This window comes from Aptenodytes forsteri, unplaced genomic scaffold (assembly GCF_000699145.1).
Source record: "Aptenodytes forsteri isolate BGI_AS27 unplaced genomic scaffold, ASM69914v1 Scaffold72, whole genome shotgun sequence".
Lineage (NCBI taxonomy): Eukaryota > Metazoa > Chordata > Aves > Sphenisciformes > Spheniscidae > Aptenodytes > Aptenodytes forsteri.
Genome location: NW_008796193.1, coordinates 4,042,719 through 4,067,429, shown reverse-complemented (window position 1 = coordinate 4,067,429; position 24,711 = coordinate 4,042,719). Strand labels below are relative to the sequence as shown.

The 24,711-nt window shown below is 41.3% G+C and overlaps 1 protein-coding gene across 1 annotated transcript in view; it reads left to right on the top strand.

The window, feature by feature from the left end:
• Nucleotides 1-24,711, top strand: part of SPATA16 (spermatogenesis associated 16) — a 103,609-nt gene that overhangs the window by 55,035 nt on the left and 23,863 nt on the right. Inside the window, 4 exon segments of the mRNA XM_019474306.1 lie at nt 6,366-6,450; nt 19,613-19,760; nt 22,906-23,052; nt 23,291-23,403. Coding sequence (XP_019329851.1) covers nt 6,366-6,450; nt 19,613-19,760; nt 22,906-23,052; nt 23,291-23,403 — 493 coding nt within the window.

Below are 24,711 nucleotides of genomic sequence, written 5' to 3'. Positions count from 1 at the left end.
CGGGGCGGCGCCGGCGGGGAGCAGGGGCCCCCCCTCTGCCGGCAGGCGCATTGCACGGGGAGGGCACGGAGCCCAGGACTAGGAAAGGAAACGGATCTGTTTTTCCCACGCACGCGAAGGGATCCGAGAGCTTCTGCTGTTTTTGTGACCCCCGTCCTCCCCAGAGTAACACTGTGAAAGGAGCGCTTCATAAATTGGATCTAGGAAAGCAGCTCTGACAAGTGCTGGGATCAGTCAAAGCCCGAAGGAAAGTCCACACGGCCTATTATTTAATTTGACACCAACATACGATGTTAGTCTGTGTCTAAAATTACTGGCCGTTATTTCTGCACCACACACGTTATTCTTTATCACTTGAGATTGTCCAAGCGTCAAACAGCAGCTCGCTCAGACAGGGTCACATCAGAGGCAAGAGGCAGCCTTCAATACTAGTTTTTCCACACCCCCTGCCAGAAGTAAATCCACGCATTGACAGTGCAAGGTATGTCCCTAACCCAGGGAGCTTGAGGGCCGAAGAGATACAAGAGAGCAGAGCAACCACCGGCTAGAGGCCAGAACAAGCACAGACCGTGTCCTTCTGCAAGTTTCATTGCATCTCTGTTATAAGCAGTCCATCCCAGCCACCCCATCCCTTCTCCAAACAGCTCGACTGTGAAGCTAACCCAGGCACTGGGGCCTTCCACACCTCCTGGGACCTGTACAGCACATCCACGCTGACTGCTGCTTGTTTCATACCAGGTCACAGAAAGCGCAAGATCTTGCTCGGCTTACCGAGATGTTTTCTTGAGCATTCCCTGTCATTTTAAAAGGCTTGTCCTTTCCCTGTGCATTGCTCAGCTCACATTTGTAAAGCATTCTCTATGTCCTTACATAGCAGTTGCCATTAAATGACAAATATTCGTTATCACTGCATAGCAATCTCAATACAACACAGAAAGTTATTACCTGCATGCAACCATGGGACAGATAACAATAAATATAATAAATGTATTCTAAATACAGGTGCCATTTTCCTTGCAGGAAACTTATTTCTCCTTTCTAGCAATGCGCTAATGACCCAGAAACTTCAGTAAAGACAGCAAGCGTACCCCATCACCAATGTGGAAGGGTTTGGCAGGACAGAAGTTTTATAACAGATTCCCGGTACATTTAAGGTTCACTGGTGAAATATTTAAAACAAAGTTTTAGCCAGTCCTCTGCAGAAATTAGCAGCATCAAGGTGTTATGCATAGATAACATAACTTTTTGCCCCATTTTGGGGCTAGTCTACATATAGGTAAATCCTGACATTAGTAATTTCATTCCTGCTCAATATTCTGGAGTTCTGTATATCTCTCATCATCTGATGGTTTCCAAGTGTCTCCATAACCTCAAAGTAATGAGTTTACATTTGTTTAGGATATATGGAGATGTTTAAAAATTAACTTATTATTTTGTTCACTTTTCAAATGGGTTAATCACATTAAAATAACTACCTCCTACATATTTCAGTTATAAACACAATTTTCCTTTTCTAATCTCAGCAGAAAATAAGAAAGGTCATCCATCCAGAAGAGAGCAGTAGTTTATTTTGCATCTTGTCTCTCCGGCTCAGTACTATTGTATCAGAGATCTCAAATACCCAGGTGGCTGCATCAGGAATATTAACATTCCCATTAAAATGAAAAAATGGAGATGCACCTACCCTTTCCAAACAGTAGGTCTGCACAGGGCTAACATCACATGGCAGTCGCTGAGGCCTTCTATTAGTACCACTTACTGCAGATCCAGGTGAGATCACTTGAAGTAGGGAGCAAAGGTAATTTTCTGCCACTTATCAGCCTCCTGATCTTAGCAGCAATTGGGGCTGAATAGCACAGAAGAGTGAAAGTTACTCTAATGTGCATAGGCTGCGATTATTCCTAAGGCTCTGCCATCTGCACAAAAATCCTCCTCTCCCCTTCAGGGCTTCTTTCCTTTCTGCGCAGCTCAAGGGGAGCAGTCAAGGCCGAAGGAGCTGACCTTGAGTCTTGCCCTCATATTTTTTCCAGTGTTTACAGTGGTAAATGAACACACAAGCATTTAGCAACATTGCTAATTTCTTGTCTTCTTTGGCAATGTAACACTGTTGCATTCCAGAAAACTCCACATATTTCTTACACCCGTACCATCCATTTTCTTGTCACAGGCTTGCATGGCTGCTGTGAAGGATTTGGCTGTACACTGGCTGCTAGTGTCAGCAGCTGTCATGCAGCAAAAGCTACCTTTGACTTTTTTATTACAAGTCCTATGCATGTCTGGAGATGGGCTGAGGGCGACAGTTTAGGATCTGTGGTGTGCTCTTTGCTTGCACATATAGAAATATATCTTATTGTTCTGCACCACCAAGTGGCCAGATTGAGCAGATGTTGCAAGACACCTTTGGCTCCAGGCTTACTACATTAACACAGATGGGTTTGGCTATGTTATGGAAGTTCATACTGGCCCAAACTAGCAACTGGGAAAAAACAAACATTCGAATATAAAGCCTCATGTTTTGAAAGAAGTGTCACATTTTCTCCAGCATCCCTAAGGTGTTCCTGAAGGTGTATTGCCAGAAATACTTCAGTTCTCATGTCAAACGGAGCTCTTTGGTGGGCTACCACCTGAAACTCAGGCATGTTTTAAGTATTTCGGATTAGTAACTCAGAATTGGCAGATGGTTCTGTAAATACAAGGCCAATATTTCTGTATATCACATGAAGTGATTGTGTCAGAAGTAGGAAGAGAATGTACGTATCTTTGTTCTTTACCATTAGAGTTTAATCCCAATATCTTTAAAAACTGTAAAAATAAACCATGGCATTTCATCCAGAAAAATGCATTACATGGACTCAATGGGAGCTATTTTCCTATTCTTTTGTACCCTATGTTCCTTGTGCTCAGGAGGGTTCAAAGTTGAACTCGTAAGTAGTCACTCTAGAGGCACAAATCAGAGCGAGATCTGTTGCTGGCCAATGTCACTTGTCCAAAATCTCCACATGATGTAACAGCTGATCCCAATTGACCTGTACTGAAACCTCTTCCATCCAGCTCTTCACAAGCTCCCGTTTCCCCAGGACCTGTGATTGCAGAAGATGGGAAGAAGGACCTACTCTGGCCCTTACATACTGCTGAAATGCTAATATGGTTTTATAGATACTATCCTAAGTAAGTCATATATAGTATATATAATATACTAATATGATATACTTCATACATCAGCCATGTTGATAACATGATGAGAGGAAAAAGTTGTTAATGAGTTTGGTCACTGGCTGAGGATCTTAAATATTAATTTCATAAATAGTATTTCTTTAAATAATATTTCACTTAAGTCTTATTTCAAAGTGCCTCATGCACTCATAAGTCTCCTACTGAAAGTCTGTTACCTGGATTTTTATGGGCCACATGGATAGGTACTCACTGGGAGTTGAGAACCCAGCTCAGTGCTTTATGCCTTCATGTATTTCAATGGGAGCCAGGCCTTTAACCTGCCTAAATATCTCAATTGGTCCTTTGGTTTCTGAGTGTTTAGATCTCTAAATATTTTTCAGTGCCCAGCCCTGTAACCATATTCAGACAGCGTAATTTCACCTGTGTCCCTGCATCTGGAAATTCATAATTCCCTATTGCATGTGTCACTTTGGTTCTGTGAATTGTGCCTTGGAGGCCTTCAAAGAAAACTCTCTGACTTGGGCACATTTGGGGTTGGACATAGGCCATCCACATAGAGCCTTAATGCTTGTGTTTCTTTTGAAAGTGGAATTTTTTAAGTCACTCATAAGGCCTGAGGTCACAGTAGCAAGCGTCAGTCCTGACCTGTGTGTGTGCTCCCTGATGGCTGAGGAACTGAGAAGTAAAATTGGGATGGAGGCACTTGAAAGGCTCGGAGCGGTTTTATGTATGTATGTGCTTCACCATTCCTGATGAAATGCACGGCAGTACAGGAGAAATCTAGCAGGGATAAAAGCAGATGTTGAAAAACTAAACACAAATGCTTGAAATGTAAGCATGCGTCTGATTATTTAAATAAGAACAAATTCAGAAGGAAGAACAAAGAGGAAAGGCGTTTGTCTGGAGTGCAGTGATGCCTGGAGACCTCTGCCACGATCAGAGCAACATTGTGCTGAGCGCGCTGCAAAGAATTAGCAAAAGATTGTGCCAGGAGGACTCACACACCGAATAGGTAAATCAGTCAAATATGATCGTCTGCCTTTTACAGCTGATGCTGAGAAATAGAGAAAGATGAAGCGACTTGTCTGAGAATTGATTCCAGATTTGTCCAGGGCTCTGCGCACATCTCCACCTTTGGTAGCAGTGCCACCTGGGAGAAGAAAGCGTTGGCTGCCACGGAGGAGCAGGAGGTCACAAACTGGATGTCGTGTTGTGCTGCCGGTGGGATGGATCCTCGCTTCGCCAGTCCGTGGCCTGCAGTAGGGATGGCAAAGCCTGCTGTGGGTGTCTGCGTACCCGACTGATTGCGTTTGACCCATGGCAGCGCTCCCACAGTGGCAGGCAGCAACAGGATGATGCTCGGGGTTAAGGATTTGCCAGTTTTAATCTTTCAAACGACAGCAGTTGAAGTGACTATATCTATAGGGGCCCATATTGTAAATGACCACTTGCAAATGTCCTTTGACTCCAAAATAGACAAGGCTTTAGTGCTTGAGAATTGCTCTAAATTTAGATTGAAAGTCCCTTCTTTCTGACGAGGTGGCCGCAGGAGGCCACCACCACTTGCGTACACTGCTAGGGACTGCAGTACCAGCTACTGCCATTGCCACGGGAGCTGGAAGCTTTGTAGCCTACCTCTAGTAGACCAAAGGTACAGAATAACGTGACAGATTTGTCTTCCCCCGTTTTTGTGCCACGTGTTTATTTCCCTTTTATGCCTCAGGACACAGTGAACGTCTTTCCCCAAAACCATTGCCGGCATTGGGTCAAGCAGGCAGTGCTGCATGCTTTGCTCACCTTCTCTGTTTCATCCATAGGATCCATATGTCATTCCTGGGATTAAAACCTGGCACCCTTTGGAGTCAATGAAAGTGTTGCCAATGATTTTCAGGGCAATGAGGATTTCATCCTTTGTTCATCCTGTGCCGGCTGGGCTAACGATGTTCAATTAGAAACTGCTCTTTGTTCTAGTGCAGTCAAGAGGATTTTTGCCAATGATTTGAATGAGCATTGAATAAAGCTTATGGCTAAATCCAGTCCTTATGCAGAAATCCATGGATCCTATTGAATTGCTTTTCTCCCAGTGAAATTAGTGGAAGCTGTATGAGAACATCTAAGGGAAGATTTAGTTCCTGCTTGTAACAATATGTTACCCCCTGATACTGGGCCTGCTTTGAAATGTTTATTGTTAAATCCATGTATTTTTGGTTATATCTCATTAAGAACATAATACAGCCTTGGAAAGTACATTCTGAAAGGGTATTACAACAGGATTGGGATTACTGTTTGTGAGACACTTTTAACTAGGGGGAAATTTCAAATTCAATTTACAGTAATGTCAAAGCACAATTAATATATAGGCAATGATAAGGGGAACATGCAGAAGTACACATTGATAGCACTACACCAACAAATAAACTTTTGGTGCTAGTAATTAGGTACACAAGATTATTATATGTTTAATTGACTAAAGTGACAATTTGGAATTACATCTAGTCACATTTAATTGGATTTAGAATCTCTAGAGGAAAGGAAACGGAGAGCAGTGCGGAGAGACAGCCATAAAAGCAAACTGATTTTCTAAAGTCTGTTAAGACTCTGCATTAATATCCATTGCACAATAGTTTTTTAATATCCCTCAGTCTAGAAAGAGTAATGCAATGATTGTCACAGACAGTGGGAGTACTAAAGCATACTCAATTAGGTAGCAAGATAGCTGATTACTTTTGGTTTGGGGGGTTTTTTTAAGATATAGTTTAATCAAAGGTGAACTATGTCTGAGTTTGCCATAGACAAGTGATATTCTCAGACTGCCAAGCTACAGGGTGTTATACGTGTTGATGCTGTGCTAGAAGACATATGTACTTACATATAAGATATTTTACCCACAAATACTTTAAAGCAAAAAAAGAAAAGCCAGACTAAAATATTGTATAGCAGTCATTAAATATTTGCTCAGATTAAAATATGGAAAAGCTATTAAAAGAAAATGTAGGGTTGTTTGCTGGCAGATCGTTTAACTAGCTAAAAAATGTTTACTAATGCTTGTCTTAAAGTTGGACAAAGACTGAGAGTTATGTGTAATCTTTTGATACAAACCATGTTACAGTCTTTTAATATTACCTCCTTTAAATACTGCTATATACATCCTTCTCTCCCTGTACACTCATTTATTCTGCTTTTGTCATCAGGAGCACCATGATTGCTGACTATATGTACTGGCTGACAGGAGGCACTGAGCAGCATATAAGCAAGCTCATCAAACTGTATTGGCAGGTAAAAATTGATAGCCCAATGAGGAAGGAGGTGCCCATCTTACTATTAAGACCAAAATGAAGGATTACTGCTTAAAAGACTGCCGACAAAGGTAGCTCTTGGGCATATCAATCAACAGGACATTCTATAGTACTACCGTATTTATAATGAAGTAGATTTTCTTGGACTAATTTTAAGGGCAAAATTCAAGGTTGTTAACCCTTGGCTCATACTTCAATTTTATGGACTGCTATAAAATTTAATTCTGGATGCTGTATAGTCCCCTAAGCTATTTTTTGTGAAGTCTTCCTACCTTAGTGACACTTTCCTTTCACAATTTGCATGATACTAATCCTCTGACACCTTTCCAAACTCTTCAACTGGAAGGGGAGGAAAAAATGACTGTAACAAATGGGCTCAGGAACCTAAAGTGCTCTGTGAAGGATGGCTAGGTAAGACCCCAGTCTACAAAGACTACTTATGTGGGGAGATGACCATTGCCTTCAATGAGACTCGTCTCTTGAGTGATACTTATTTGACATGGCTGTTCAGCCACATCAGCACAAATTTAAGTTTAAGGGTACCCCCTTCTGCTCTCAGGAGGGCTCTCACACACTTGCAGGTGAATGGATGCTAGATCCTTTGCTGGGAGAGGCTTATTGCTGCAGGATCTTATCACTGCCCGTAGTGTCCCATCCTTCACAGCCCCGGTTTCAATGCAACCAAAGTGCATTTCAGAGGGACTGCAGTATTTGGGCCTCAGGTGGTGGAAGACTCTTCTGCCTCCCAGAGTGGACCTGGCCCTCAGGTCCTCCTTGTCCATACAAGGAATTGAATGATACTAGGAACAATATATGTCCCTTGCGATAAAATTTCAGAGTCTGATTCTGATCCCATTTATTTTGGGTTTATTCTGTGAGAACATCTGTGACATCTGTACTTTATGTGAAGCGGTGCAAAATATGTCTGACATAAGCCAGAGTAATAAAGATCAGAATCTGGTCTTTTACCTTCACTCACACGGTAAATTCTTCCTTTTTAAAACTATTATTAGTTGCATTCATTTGGTAAAACGGAATAAATCTCAGTCTTGGGCGCTGCTGAATTTCAGTACTGCTGTGAGTGCAAAGTGCATCTCATTCAGAGAATTACCCACTGGGCTAGTGTTTGCAGTGCCTGTGAACTTTCTTATATGCTTTCCAGCAGAGAATTTCTTCTGTACAGAACAGTTTGATTTTTTTCCCCACTGGGTCAGACTCATTTAAAATCTTGAGTTCACAAACAGGTTTTATGAAGGGGTCATTTCTTCAAATGGAATGTCTTTTTTTGTCTCTTAACACTGGTATCCATTGACTTCCCTTCTTGATGTCATGGACATGAAACTTCAAAGAATAAACCTTTAAAGGAGGAGCTGCCATAACTGTCCTCTCCCTCAGGGGTTTAGACTGTCCTGCTATGTAACAGGGCCAAAAAAGTGGCATGAAGGACAAGATTCATCACGATGCCTCCTCACAGAGTCTAAATCAGAAGCTGTGGTTGACCTAACGTGGGAATGAACCAGACTAGAAGTGGGGCTACTGAATCGCTTCCAGACATTAGTGTCGTCACACAATATTAGCATCATCATACAAAATTATTTTGGCTGTGGTAGGATTCTGGTTCATCTCTGCTTCAGTCAGGAGCTCACAGCTCATTTCTCTTCCTGATGGAGAGTTCATGCGTGGGCCTCCCTGGACCCCTGTGGTACCAAGAGGCACCACCATGCTGTTTGTGCCCCATTCCCACTCCTTCTCTGCCTTTTGCCTGAACCTGAGCTGCTGTCATCTTTGTCTGCCGAAGCTTTGAAATGTCAGTAGAGATCTAACCATTTGTTCGATCCCCCACCATGCTTGACTTTCACTGGGAGACAGAGATTGCTCTGCAATTTTGTGCCTTTTGTGCGTATGCCTTAGCGTGGGCTAGGCTAAGGATTCAGCAGTATCTATATGCTGACACACACGCAGTAGAGGCAGCTGGGTGCCCAGTACCACTCCCACTCAAGTTAACAGCTAGCACTTAAGAAACGCTGTTCATGAAGATATATCCCCAGCACCAGTAACAACCTTTTCCTTCCTGAGCTGATGAGTTCTGTGCACTCAGCATCAGGGGTGACTTCAATGTCATTAAAGCACACAGCAACAATTATGCGGTATGATGTAGCATGTGACACTGCACTGGGACTTTCCACCACAGAGAGACCAAGCAGAGGTAACATAATCTTTTTTATTAATATTCTCTCTATTTCATGGTGTAAAGCTGAAAATAACTTGTCACGACTATACATGCTCATGTGCCTTTGTAACCAAAGCAACAGCTATTGATGCACGCTTTTCTTGCTAACTACTTCTCTGCCCCAGAACTCGCTAGTGTTGGCTCACAACCATGCGCAAAAATTTCTGAGGAGGAAGGGAATAGACGGTGAACAGGACGGTTTGCTTTTTGCTTTTGTGAAGAAAGCTTTTTAGATAAGATATGTCACACTCTGCTTTGATCAGTGGGTCATATATATAATCTTCTGGTGTGTCACTGACTACTTTTGTTTCTTCTTTTCATGATTCTTTTAACTGCTGGAAGAGGCTTTTCCTCCTCACAGCCTGTCTTCTACTTTTTTCATAGCTTCAAAACATTGTAGAGACCACTAGAATCCTTCAGGTGATGCCTTTACTGCAAAAAATTCAGGCCCTTAATTCACACCTGCAAAGCTCTTTATTATTTATCCTACTTCTAAATCACTGTTTTTTCTCTCCTGATCTATTCCTCGTGCTCAGAGCAGTCTTTATCTTGTATCTCCTTTGGTTTTCTTCTCCTGATTTTGGTTTTATACTTTCCTTTGAACTTCTTCTATCCTGGACATCAACAGCCAGGAGTCCTCTTTCTTCAAAACTCTTCCTAAAACATCCTCAAATAACTCCCCTCCTCATTATTACCTTTTACGTATTTCTTCTTCTTCAGCAGTGATCTGTTCCATGTGACTGTGTACCTCCTCTTAGGCACACTGCAAGGTTTGTACTGACAGATTTTTAAGGCCAGATGGGCTCATATTGACAAATTTTCTGACTTCCTGCATAAAAACACCCCAGAATTGCACCCTTACCTTCCTGCATTGGTGCCAAAAGAGGAAAGCAGAGACTGGTTTTGAGAAAGTTATGCAATCCCCACTTAAACAGTTTAATAATAGAATCTTTACCATAACCCATCCAAAAGACGATTTGTTACATGTTTGTCCCCTGTTTTTTCCCCAGTTTACAGGCTGGGATCTTACTTGTCCAGTCCAAACTTCCAGCAATTTGTATTATGCATTCATCTCTGAAAGCTTAAAGATCCTTTAGTACTTGTTATCTTCTCCCTGTATATGTACCTATGGATCATGATCAAGGCAACTTTAAATATTCTTTTTGATTAGCTTTTTGATTAGCTTTCTTTGATTATCCCCTTTAAAGTAAATCATCTATTTCTGGATCTTCTGTACAGTGATATGTAATATCTAATGCCCTGTGTTGGTTTTGAATATTAATACCATCCTTCCATTCCACTCTTGAGATAAAGGTATCATGCTGATGAGAGGTGAAAAACTAATTTGCAACGGACAATATTATTCAGTAAGTCAAGCCTTCTCCTCTGTTCAAATATTTTATTCCATAGATTGAAAATATACATTCCAAGTTAAGATATATTCAAATGGATGGGCTTTTTTTCATAACCCACTATAGAATATGCACTGAATGATTTGTGTACTGGCTGTTAGATTAAAAATAGACAAGTTAAGTTAAATAGAGTTCATCACAATAAATAATAATGTGAAAGTTATTAAATGTATTATGGTAGATATTTGCAGAGTGGTAACAGCAAGACAAAGTTTAAACCTACTTATTACTATAGTCAGGTAAGCTCCCTAGCATTTATTGTCAGCAATGCAATTTCTCAGCTGGTAATGGCAAAACAAACAATGGACTTGAGATATTTCATCCCATAGAAAGAGTCCCTCTCCAAACTGTCCAGTTTTACTCACACCTTTGTAAACTATTTCCACTAGCTAAAAACTGTGCAATATACTCTGGAAGTTTCATTCCATGAGTAAAAGTATATCACAGCCATACTACAATGTCAAAAATGCCCAACATTGTCAAACATGAACTTTGCAAGTATCTTGAAAGTCACAGCCTGATTTCACCAATATCTAGCACAGACATCTTAGTATAAAGTGCCTTTATTACCTAATTTATAAACATCTCAGACTTAACTCATTAGCACACTACAAATTTAATTGCTTTTATTATTCCATTGTGAAAACCATGTGGCCTATTTTATACTGAAGCTTTGGCTCTAGCATCCGTTACACACTTATATCCAAAGTCAATCCCATCTAGCCAAAGTCTTACACTAAGTGCCGTTGCACCAGCAACGCATACGTTGCAGAAACTAACAGAACCCTAGGAAGGCATTTCAAAACTTGGAGGTTCGTATCTGTACACTTCCATAACCATCTGTACTAAAAGCCCTAATTCCATAACGTAGCCAATATGTATTTGCTACAGCTCAGATGGAGATCTTTAATTTGCATTGGAGCAAACTGGGCTTTTAGCTTTAGCTCCAGTTCAACCCCAGTGTTTTGGTCAAGATTGCGGCCATCACAGAGCTGCTCTTAGCACATTGAAAATACTGGCCCTGTGACTGCTGCACACGGAGCTCACGACCTTGCGTTTCTGAGAATATTTCTGCCAGCTAAACTCAATGCCACAGAGAAAGCTGCCAGTAGCACATGCATTGGCTGACATGGAGGTTTGGGTATTCAGACATTTGTTTTGCTCTCTCATTGCTGTTATGAACATCAGGTGCTTCCATTTCAAAAATCTGGGCTGTTGCAAGCACAGAGCAATACACACATCACACAATAAAGCAAATGATAACCCAGCCCTGCAAGGTGGCTGAACACCTACAGTGCAGCGATGAACGCTGTCAACTCCTTTAGAGCTCAACTTTATCTCACACCTTGCGGGGTGAGAATCCAAGGCAAGAAAGGTAAAAGGAAAAAGATCCTGGTAGCCAAAACCTCGTCCGCAGTCTCAGCCGGTGACAAGGCCCATCAGCAGTCCTGCGTGCTCACGCTTGACCCATGTCCTGCTATGGAGCGTGAGGTATCCAAGCTGGCAACAGCAGGGATGTTTTGCAATCCTCCTAATGGAATGACTGATAGGAGCTGTCAGGCAGCCTCTCTGGGCGGCCTGGCCATCATATCACTGAGAAAATGTATTTCTCACTAATTCTTGAGACTATTTTAGCAGATCATGCTGTGCCACACTTTATTGCAGAAAAGTCCCTTCTTTAATCAAAACTGGGGGAAAATCCCATTGAGGTCAATGACTGTTCTGTGTACAGGCAGAAGTAAGTGCCTAATATGTGTAAGTCCATATTGTCTCAGAGGTCTGTGGAGCTTGTTGCTCCTTTAAGAATTAATTTTTGTATTTTCTCATGTCAGAAAAGAGATAACATTTCTCTTATCCCTCTTCATAAAAACCAATAGGTAATCCTCACTCTTCTGTATCTATGGCCATTTTGAAGGACAACACTTGCCTTGAAGCACCGAGCTTTTCATTTTCTGGTGGAAAATTGGGATGTAATGATTTTCCTCATCCTGCACATTAGAAGAACAAAAAGATTTTGGCCCATGAGCAGGAAGATCAGTTCATTCTTAAGACACTGCACTGGTATCCAGATGATCTCAGTGCAGCTTCTGACCAGTTCATGGGTTTCCTGTGTTCTCATTGCATCAGGGCTGAAGCAACTTGTTAAAATTAAAATTACTAACATCTTGTCAGGGTAGAATGGGCCTCTTCCTATGTATGCCATTTCAGGTATTCAAACCAGTCTGGCTTTGGAATACACTGTTTGTAAGACATAACTCTCAGCTGCAAAAATCAGCTTCATTCTACTCTCAGGTACACTAGTAAAAATATGGAGTAATTGAAAACTGGATTGAGAAGGACAATAAAATAACATAACAGAGAGTTTCTATCATGTTGATACTGATTTGGGAGTTTTTTATTGCTGTTGTTATTGCTGATATTTCCATTCCGGAAACAATTCTACATGTACAAAACCAAGGAATTTAACATTTTTCTTGTATTCTTTCTTCTTTAATAATATCTACTTCCACATATTTTCTACCTACTTCTATTTTTCTGGTACCAGATCATTCATGGTAGAATAATTGTTGTTTGAATCATACTTATATTTACATGATAAGAGAAGTTATTAGTTTAAATGTCACAATTATTAAAACAGATGGATTAATTGTCTCTGATTTCAGGAAAGATGGATTTATTTAATACCAGCTGAATGTAATAGGTAACACATACCTTGCTGTAGTTGGTAGCTGTTGAAATCCCAATATGAAACAAAATACCAACCCAATTAGGGTTTTAACTGTTAACAGAGGCCCATAAATCACGTCTGAAAGATGTTCAACAGGAACAACCTGGCCAGCAAAGCTCCAGGCCGTTTAAAAAACCCTACAGGGCAACTCAAAAGTAAAGTGCATATTTCACAAGTAGAATTTTCAATTCATTCTGGCTTTTACCGGGTTGCAAAGCAGAGCTTTAAGATTTACAAAAGAAACGTGAGAAATCAGCGTAGAAAACCAGCTATTTTGTGCTGTTCTCAGGCCCTTATTGTGCCCTCGAGTTGCAAAGGTCCTTAAGAAGTTAAACATTCATTATCCTCTTCCCTTTTTTTGTCTACCATCTCCTTTCTTCAGGGAGATGAAGCTACAGGCAGGAGTTTGTGCTCTTCCCAGGATCATTACTGGTTATGTGGCTTTCCATCTGCACATCTGCTCTTGAAGAACTACAGAGGACATCACACAAAAAGAGATAAAGTCACTTTTCAGAAACATCCCTATATACAGTCAACTTGTCTTCTACTAAATTAGCAGCCATTCAGCCACATAAAGTAGTTTGCTATTGCAATGACTCAGGCATGATTTTTTGCTGCCCCTTTGAACAGTGCTGTCCATTTTACAGGCTAACAACATCACTCACCATCTCTGGCTGTCTGATTCATCTCTTCACATTTAAGTCAAGTTCTCAAAATGTGTTGAGCTCAGTGCTAGGAAGGACTGACATCTCCTTCAGTTAGTTTCTGCATTTTAGTTTCCTTTTCTTTTTCTTCTTTTTTTTTTCCTCTTTTTGTGCTAAAAGCCCTGAAAAGCCCCTACAGCAAGTATCCCACATTTCTCCCAGGAGTAATTCCTAGCCAGGGTCACTCCCGGTCTCTCAAGCACTTGCCTGAATCACCAGCTGGATGCAGCATCCAGGTGTTGGCCAGTGACTCTGACTACATTCACATAAAGCACTCAGTGATGCTCAACCTTTAGCTCTGCCTGTCTGAGTTAAGATGTCTCTCTGAGCCCAGGCTACCAAAGCTGTTCAGCTGAGCGCAGTTTATAATCTCCTTTCACAAAAAAAAACCACTGCTGTTTAAACTGTGACCCATTACTGACAAAGCAGGAGCCGTGCAGAGCTGACCCAACACATGCAGAGGGCTTGTGATGGCGAAAGGCTACTCCCAGCACTGGAAGGGCAGTCCTGCTGCTCAGAGCAGTCACAGTGAATTGCCTTACTGGAATTAGGGTATTTCTCACCGTGAAAACTCTCTTACCCTTAAGAAAGGGGCAACGTTAACAAAACTGGTTAAAAGCTATGGTTTTGGCCAGTAGCTTCATGTAGAGGATAATTGGCCTGTTCACAGGGGCAGTTCTTTGATGTTTGCACCCACTACCTCACCGCCCTGTTGCAGATTTATGTCTGCCTCTGTTACCACGCCAAGGAAGCGTGTCTGCACCGCAGTTAGCTGGGTGGCCAAGAGCGTGCCAGCATGGCATGTCAGTCACGCCGACTATCCATGGGAGCTTGGCTCGCTCCGCTGGACCGGCTCTGCTCACATCTCGGTATCTTGGGGAGTTGCAAGGCCCCAGCTGGGGCAGGGGTAGGTGGCCCAGGCCAGGAGCCACCTCTGCAGGGAGGCTTGGAGCTAGAGCTCTCACCTCGTACAGATACACATGGTAGCTACCGATGGCAACAAACCATAATTTGAGCAGTAACAGGGGCTCACTTTGTCAATGCTCTGCGTCAGCCCTACAAAGCAAATATATCCTGTTTCACTGGTCTCAGAGTCGCTCCATCATAGCAAAGAAACACTGAAATCCTTCACATTTACCCCTGTGCTGAGCTGAAAGGGCAAGATCCTCAGTTGGTGGCAAGTGATACAAGAGCTGAGGACTCCCATGGCACTCTCCGTGCACATAAGTTTGTGAGACCGGAGGACGGGCTTGCGGGCAGAGAGCTTCCCTGAACTGGAATTGCATTTCCACATTTGTACTTAGTCCCTGCTTTCCCACCTGCCGGCATCATGGGCAGGGAGTTTCAAGAGCAGCCTCCAGCCTTTTCCATACTCTATGTATTCTGGGGTTTTTCTTTAATGAACAGTGATCTCTTTGGAAGGATATAAAGCATGGATTTCTTTTCTCCCAAACCATAAAGAGATACTTATTAGAGTATCAAACAGATCTTGAAGGCTAAGGTAACACATCTGCAATACCTCTGCCTCTGCCTTTCAGAAGCCAGCAGAATACACGGATCTACCACCGTGGCGCTCTGCAAATCCGCTTTCAAACTATACTGCATACAAAATAACTCGCAGAGATTTAAATACGTTAATAACTTAAGAACCTAAATAAGCTGATATTTGATGTGACCTACGTTAATGGCGAGGCATTACATGGCAGATAAGCAGAAAGTTCTCATCTATTGTATAATACATGATTTATTCATACCATAAACATATTGAGAAAAGGATATGCTCTGGCATTCTGTCTACTTATTTTTCCCACAGGAAAAAAAATAAAAATTATGTAAGAAGATCATGCTGGTGAGAAGATATTCATATCACAACAGCAACAGACTTAGTGGCAGGGCTGCCAGATACTTCTTTATGGTTGGAAAGATATAGAGAAAAGCGCACAGGTTGCACCACAGTGCACCCATAATTCTAACTACCAGCCTAAGAGTGGAAGCAGTTCATAGAAGAGGCTAATGGCTTTACCCTGACTGATATCACTGCATTAATAAAAATCATCAATAAAAGCATCAATTCCTGCTGTACTGTAAATGAGACAGTGGCTGAATGTGCACTGCAGCTGCAAGATAAGGCACTAGAAAGATATCTAAATTTTTGGCTAATTCTAGATGTCAAGATAATTGGATTTTCCAAATTAAACCTTTCTGTAGTTAAAGAGGATTAAGGTTAGGGACTGTAGCAGGGAAAGCTACTGTCACTGTCATGAAGAATTTTTTGCTACGGTGCCATTTTTCTTCTACGTCTGCTCTAAGCAGGCAAAATGGCAAAAGCTTCATAAAAATATTGAAGTAGTTATATCATTTGCCATCAAAAGTTGGCACGGCAAAGCTTTGTTTCCTCTGCATCTACCTATTCATTTTATGAGCTCTTAACGGAATTTTAGTGGGTGTTGAAGGGACAATATAAGATTGTTTAGGCTAAAGTTTAAGTTTTATTAAAAGGTCTGTGAAATATAACATTACTAGATACGGTAGAATGTAAGGGTATTGCAGAGCCGAAGTGCTCAGAGAAGAGGAGTATGTGGTGTTGGGTCAAATATATGTTTAAACCCTTGATCAAAACAAAGGTTTTTGCTTAGGGACGTCTTTTGGCTTTTTAATTGTCTTGATAGCAATGTACATCCCTCAAACCTTGTGAACACTTGGGTTTCATGAAGGAATTAATTGGTATTTTAATAGAAGTGCTGACAATATAAATACTCCTTGAAACACTTTGTCTCCAGATGGTTTCTCTGCAGACTTTCTCTGATTCCCCACACTTCCAAAACAGGGATATAAACCTCCTGACATAGCAGAGCATGAGTCAGTCCCATAAATACAAAAAGAAATCTTCCCTATCATCAGTTTACTCTGCAGCCTCTTCTTGAGCGAGTTCTTGCATCTTTGCTGAAGGAATAGATTTTGTCCGCTATTGAGGTAAACCACCAAATTCAGTGGACTCATGTCAATCATAGTCCTTACATTATTGTACATTGTTAAAGGAGCTCTTTCTTATAGTTTAAGGTCATCTCAAGGACTTCACTTTTTCTAACTCTGCTGGAGTTGAAGGCTGGAAGGTAACACCATGTGATGAGATATCACTGCAGAGCTCACTTGCAAGATATGCAAATGAAAAAATCATCTTTCTTTGTCATTTTTATCAGTTTAGCAGCTACCCCCATACTCATGAAAGAGTCTGACACTTCTTCCACTCCAAGGCCAGAACAGCAACATCCTTCCTGATGTATCTGAGAGGACATTGCAGAAAGGACCCTTCAGATGCAAAGATGCAAAAACACATGCAAATGGGAAAAAACAGTTGTCCTGTCTTCTCTGCAAGGACTATCTTGAAAGTCCATTGGAGCCCTTGCAATCCTCTCCACAGTCTGACTATATCTTGAGTAGCTGCACAGTGTACAGCACGACAGATGATGTTCTGTAGGCATCCCTGTTTCCTGGAGACGTTGCCAGATATTCGTCCACGGGTATGGACTTCAGTGCATAAAGGCTTAAGCAGAAAAATCCTTGGGGATTTCATCGTATAAAGTTTTCTCCTCCAAAGTTTTTATGGGCTGAAGTTTTATATCCTTAAAGACTTTACCCCATAAAAATCCAAGAGGATAATAAAACAAATAGCATCTATGTCCAGGGTCAGTAGCTTGGGGAAAAAAATGCTCTTGGGTAATAATAATACCCTCAGTAACAGTACTGACCAGAAACTACGGATCTATTCTTTTCCCCGTTGGCTGACATTTTACCATTATTGCCCTCTGAGCTAGTCACTATTTGCATGCTGTGCAGAGTAGCCACGGGTACATGGCACTGCAGAGATATTATAGGCATGACTTTGAACTGTTCTTGAGGATGATAAAGCCAAAGTGAACTTTACAGGTAGAATACAGAGCTTGGCTGGTATGTATTTTAAATCTGTATTTAAAATAGATTTAAAATACTCACTCCATGTATTTTAAATCTGAAGTGAATGGATACACCCAAAAACACATTCACATGCTCATATTAATCCAGATTAGGAAATGGCTGCCAAGCTACAGAAAATAAGCAGAACACCCAACATCTCACACAAAATAAGGCTGACCTAATTCTGTGCCTATATTTACACATGAAATTCAGTAAAACTTGAACAAGTAAGCCTCTGCTTTTTTAAAAATGTACCTTGGAAAGCTAGATTGGTACCATTGTTTTGCTACTGATCCTCTAAGGGCCCTGAACAACAAGATAATTACAGTCCATAGAAATATGAAATCCTAAAATCACTTTCCTATAAATCAGTGCAGACTAGTAAGTATTCCCGCAGGGAGGAACAGGCACAGATCCATTCATGGGCCCCCGAGCTCTTGGCAGGAGGACACACTTGCTATTTTCTGGTCTGATACCTCCAGATCTGTGGCATTAACCGTGGATAAAACGGCTGTGCCTGTGGAAAGCTAGAACTCCTACTCACTGGGGGGGAACGTTATTACTGCCCCGGGTGGTCACGATACTATATTACACACATTTGAAGCTTGTTAATTTTCCAGGGCTAAATGCTGCCCACTCCAGACTGCTTCCATTCCAGTAAATGAAGGATAATGGGCTGACTAAATATAGTAATCTAAAATATAAAGAAATCCCCAGTGATACCATCGACATCCAGGCAGAGTATTCAGTGTAAGAGCACTCAGGGTGCACATATGGCAGCCTATCCCAGTATCTGCTCAAAACAGTTATAGCATTTCTATGGTATTTCTGCACACCCCATACCAATAAACAGGATGGAAATAAACTGGCATAAGACCGTATCAGAGGACCTGTTGTCTAAAGCCATTAAAGAGAAGGACATAGATACTTAACTAATTGGCACTCAGCCTTCCATTCTGGGTTGGTGGGAGCAGTCGTCAGCTAAAAAAATGACTCACGGAGGCACACTATGTCTTGGATAATTTTACATAGGTGGAGGATAGACTGGAGAACAAAAGCGAGGACTTGTCAATAAAACACCAAGCTAGGCCCATAATGATACCTTCTGTGAAGCACTTCAGTGTATAAGGTGATCTGGGAGATTCATACACCCTGTTAAAAAAGATGTATCTTTTCCTCTCATGCTTTTCTGACCATCGCTATTAACTTTGTGTTAGTATTGTCACTGTTAACCATGTTTATGCTTTTGCCAAGATACGTTAATGAAGCCTTGCAGTTCCCCCAGTTTCCAGAAAGAACTGCCCACATCAAGAAGACAAAATCTTTGTTAGCAACAGATGCAGCCAAAGCAGCGCTGAACGTGGTCTTACCCAAACCCCAACCCAGGAGGAACTGCAGCTCAACCTTGATCGATAAGGTTGCACTGATCAATAAGAGTACTGAGCATGGCTGTTTCCAGGCTGGTAGCTCCTCCTGGCAGTTCCAGCACCAGTTCATTGGGGTCCACTGAGTGTGAAATCCACCTCTCTGCATAAGACCAGCACAATGCATCATTTGAGTCATTTTTAAGGGATTACAAGGTTCATAAGCTTCGTGTTGCCCTCTGCACAGGAGTGAATTTTACTCTTAATGCAAATGGTGTTTAAATGCAATATTTTAAGACTAATATTCCGTATAGACACAGTGTCTGATTCATGCCAATCCAAGGGGTAATATGAATGCTTAGTATTGTTTAACCAGCTCCGAAGGACTGAATAAAACCCTCAGATGAAAGATGTGACCTTCAGAGAGCATGGAAACACTTTTTCTTTTCATCTAAAAGATAATTTATCTAATACTTTTCTCCTCATTGAAGACATAGGCTCGCTGCACTGAAAACTGTTTACAAATGTTCTTTCTCCATTAAATTGATTTTCTGAGTATAGATAGGCAGTGCTTTCTGGAACTAATTTAAATTCCCCTCTAATTAATATTCAAGACCAAAATATGTTATCTTTGCATGACTGTGCAATTATTAAAGGGAAAATATCATCTGTGAAAGTAATTATTTTTCTTTTTTTTTTTTAACTAGCCATTAACCAACATGAAATGTATCATTTCTTTGCCTTTTTTAGGCTATGATTGAAGAAGCCATCACTACAGAAGAATCTTTTTCGGTTATGTACACACCGTTTGTGACAGAAGTCAAGGCTGACAAAATAAACAAGATAAAGGACATGTTTGCTAAAAAGCACCCTGATTATGTGGAGCACATATATACAGGTAACAGCAGATTTCACATGCTCTTAAGCACTGTATACTGTTTGTGTGTGTGGCTGACAAAAAGAGTTTGAGAGTCTGGAGCATGAGCCTTTACATTTTTACACTTCTGCAGGGGCGGGGGGAATTAACTTCTGAGATTTGCTCTGTGATTGTACGTGATTTAGGTAATCAAATCAGTACTTAGGCAAAGCACAGACTTTACACTGCAAATCCCCACAAAGATGATTTTTATCCATGAAGCCTCATGTTTCAGTTGTTGAATTTCATTATTGCAACTAATCTTTTGTTCAACGGTAGATTTGCAGTGTATTGTGGTGACAGCGAGATCCGGGTTCATTCCTGTCGATTTCCATCAGTCAGGCCTTGCAGCAGGGCCTTTGCTTTCCAAAAATATCGTCCCTTCTACAAGCACTAATGGACTGACCGCCACCTTTGAGAGCATCTCAGCTGCAGGGATGGGAATAGATAGCCAGGTTTTCTTTAGCCTGTTGAAGACAAGTAGGATCCAGAGTGAACAAGGGCTTTGCAAGAGCCCATTGTCATCTCCTGGCAGAGTGAACTCAAATAGCATCTCCTGGAGTAAACAGATGCTTAAATTCTGGTGACCACAGCCTTATTTCAAGAGGAATGGGCATGACATTTGGGCAGAAGAGAGGCAGGGGGATAAGAGGCATTTCTTACTATCATTAACCTGGTGACTTGGAACATAGTTGACCCTGATAACGCTTGGCTTTGAGTTGGTGATTGAGAAACATAAAGGGAAAAGTACATTTCTCGGGTCAAATTCTAGAAAGCCTCTATCTTCGTCACGCAAAGTAGATGTGTAGCTCACCCCTCACTGCCGCTTCCAGCAGCGTGATCTGAAAGGCTGAGATGCTGCCCGCTCCCTGCAAGAGTTGAGTTACACCCAGGTCAGAGATGACGGCTTAGTCCTTGTAGCGCCGCTGAGCCCCAGCACTCAGCAGATAAATAAGGCTTCCAAAAGGATACACATTGTGTATTTGGGGAGGAAAAGAAAATCTATTTGAAAAACACAAATAGGAATGAGGAAACCAAGTGTTTACCACAAAACTGCAAATATTTAACACAAGTAAACTTGTTTTGTTCATTTTTGTTTTGCTTTAGGAAACCAGTATAAAACTAGGTCGTGTTTTGCAAGTTGCAGACCACCTATGTATTGGGTTTCTGGCAGTAGCTTTGGGGTTGTTCGAGGAGGGAAAATGAGGATTTATCTATCATCACAGAGATTGTAAAACCCCTGTCTACCGTTTACTTGCTGATGTGACTTTGTGGAGAATTTCCAGGGACAAAAGTATTGGCATTAAAAGGAGCATAAAATAAAACTCCCTGAATCTGATTTTTAAAAAGATAAATTCTTATTTCACATAATCCCCTCAATTTACAGCAAGGGTGAGACTTCCAGGAGCGCATAAGCAGCAAAAGTGTTCAAGTGTTGTACTGAAACTCAGTTTATGTTCATAAAACACTGAATGACTCTGAAAGCATCACCAGCCATTTTCTCACTCCTCCCAATAAGGAAAAGGAAGAAGGAAAAAAAAAAAAGAGCAGAAGATCCCAGTCCTATAGTACTTTAGTCAATTGTAAAACAGATCAAATAGAGCCAGTTCTGCCCTCAAATATGTTTACAAAAATCTATTTGTTAAAAGACTTGCTTCAATTTTACACAAATTTCTCTGAGTGCAGGTTCTGGGATCACTGAAGTTTCTAGGAATTAAATGGGATAGATAACCAAGAAAAAACAATATGGGTATTGGGGTTTTGAGAGTGCAGCGATATGAGAGGTCTCACGCAGACGGGACCTCTGCCGACCTCCCTCCTTTTTGTCCTGGAAACCCTCTCAGACAGAGCAGACGCGGCTCCTTTCCCTAGACTCGATGCTGAGATAACTCACAACAGTGTTAGGTCAAGTCAACCTAGTAGGGGTTTCTCAACTTACTTATTCACATCTGACATAAAATCACACTGCCCACCAAAAAAAACCCTCACAAGCAACAAGTTTAGCTCATTGTCAGCGGTGTGGCATTCAACCTGCAGGTCTGTATCTCACATAGGTGAAATTAAAAATATGAGCTAAGCCCCATTTTGACGGTGGGTGTGAAATACCAGATGTCTCACAAACATGTTATTTTAAATAACCTTCCTATTCTGTAACAATCATCCATCCAATTTTAGTCCAAGTTCTGCTAGAGTGTAAGGACTGAATTGATTTCAAAGTTTTCCTTATTTCCAAGGAAAAGGAGCAGATACACATTTAAATCCAAGTATATGATGCCGTTTGTTGCAAAATTGAGAATCAGAAGCAGAACATGCTGCAAAGGAAATATCAGGTCCACTCACTCTGATTTATATAGGGGTAAGTCCAGAGAGCTCTGAGTGGGGTTCTTCATTTGTCACTGTGACCGCACAGCCTGGCATCTTAAAAGCAGAGCTCACTGAAAACAGAGCACTCCTTTGTGAAAAGTGACACTGACACTCAATCTAGGTTTATTTTTTGTGGGGGAAGGGGAGGGAGGAAAGGACTGGTCTGGTTCTCTAAGTAAAGGTGGTTTATACAGTTGCTCTGAGCATCTGTCCTTGCTGAGGTCAGGGCAGACCGACTCAGCTGATACACAGGATTTTGGCAGTGGCAGTCACAAACTCTGCACAAGCCACAGCACAGGCTGTCACGTGCCAGCTGGGTGAATCAGAAAGGACATGCAGGAAGCCTGGGATTATGGTGGTGGTGATGGTAAAAGCACAAATCTATAGGAAATCAAACCTCATAAATTCAGGAAACAACAAAACAGCTTTTTCTGCAGTTAAAAGATCAGGATGTTATGTTACTGAAGTGTTGAGTTATTAATGCTTTGGATGATCAGCACTGAAAAGTGCAGAAATGGGAAGAACATGTTTTATCTTATGCAACAGCAAAATTTAAGCTGTTGATGAAAAAGGTTGCAAAGTTTGGAATTTCAAAACCCAGTTATAGCTGGATGGGTTGGTTTGGTCACCTTTGTTTTGGCAAGCTTTCTGCATTACATTTCACTCCTCCTTAGCCTTCCTATTTTTTCCTCAAAAAAAGTAACTTCTCTTGCAACTGAAAAGAAGTGTGACAGTGGAAATTATTTTCATTTCCCGATTCCAGATCCTCATGGACTTCACATCTTGCCACAGATGGCTAGGTGGCCGTCTCTGCCTCCCCAGCACTACTTACTGACTCTGGGTTTCAGAAACAAACATATTGGAAAAATCTTGGAAAGGTGGTCAAGCAGAAAACTGCCAATCTTTTCAGGTACACCAACTTGCTTAATAGCTGTGATAGCTCAGGGGTGACCTCCATGATCCTTGCTAAATGAGGGGGTTCGGGGGGTTCTCGGGACCCATTTCTCTGTGCCAGCAGCCCTAATGGTCCAGACAGCTCTCCCCATCCTCCTCTCTCCTCCTACAGTTTACCCATCATCTTGCTAGATCCTTTATGGAAAATGTATATGAATAAACACAGTATATGGTTTTGTGATTTCATTTCCTAGACCGGAAAGCTCCTTTCAGTCCTCTCACAAAAGAAGAAGCAAAAAGATATTGGGATAACACTGGGAAAAAGATCGTGCCAGTAATGGATTTCATAAGAAGCACCAAATTAACTGTGAGTATAAAATTCACTTTCTGGTGTGTAGTTTGTGTGGCAGCAGAAGCCTGTGCGTGAGTGAATGACGTGTGCTTTTTGGTGGGTAATTCATTCTGCACATGCTCCTCCTGTGTCCAGAAATGCTCAGTGAATTCCATTAGGAACAGAGTTCAGCTGTGTTTTAGACACTTTTAAAAAGTAGCCCTAATTATTTGACAGTGTATCCAGCTTATTTAAAAATCACTTTGCGTGCAGTTGTCTCAAATCTTTACTGTCCATTATATTATATCCCTACTTCACATAACCGCCAAAACTACTCGCTATGTTTCATACCCATAGTGTACTATACATATCACCAGGATCTCCACCAAGAGTTAATAATTGCCACTTGAAGCATTTCTGGTGATTTAGATCCTGATCCCTATGTAGTGAAGTATGTGAAATAACCTTCAAATCTGTTACAACCATATCGAAGGTATATTAGTTAATTCTACTCCATACTTTCTGCAATAATGTACACAGCTTTTTAGCACCATGGCTTTTGATTAGCACAAAAGGTCAAAAATCAAATTTGCATGTAGACTAGACTGTTTTAATGCAATTCTTAAATTATTCTCCTGAAAATATGTGGAAGAAGCCTCTGCTCCCCAGATTGTAAATGTTAATGTTAATGCTTTTTCCCTAGCAATAACAGTTTTTTAGTTTTCTGTATGTTGAAGGAATCAGAGCCATTTCCTCATCAGGGGTGTCTTAGCAAATCACAGGATTTATATTCTTAGGTTTTGATACCAGATAAGAGGTTGACAAAAACTGCTACTTAGCAACCCCTAGCAAGGAAGAAACATTAGCTAGATATTTGGGGAAGCTATATCTCCTTTAGTCTCAGAGAGCAGCTGTTGAAACAACAGTAAGCGCTTGAACTCACATGCTTACTGGGAGGTAAAGGTGCTTAGTGCTTTGCCAAAATGGGCACTCATAAAGCATCTGCGTCGATGTGAGGCAGGTGGAGCAAGCTGAGGGCAGACACAGGAAACACACAGCTGCTTCTTTCCAGCTCTTTCCTGAAGCCATGTGCTATTGGCTTCGGATGACCCAAAGCCCAAGTTATTGATGTACAGGCTAACAGAAGCGGCATCTTTGCCGGGAAAGTTAAATATCTGTTATTGCTGTGTGCATTGCACTTCGAAAATTTAAGAAGGTAGAAGTATAAACAGACAGTGGGTTGGGTACTGGATACAGAATAAACCCCCGGTCTTTCTGAAAGCCTCAGTAAAACTCCAATTTTTAAAATTTTTCTTGGCACCACAGTTCTCTCTCTGGGTACAA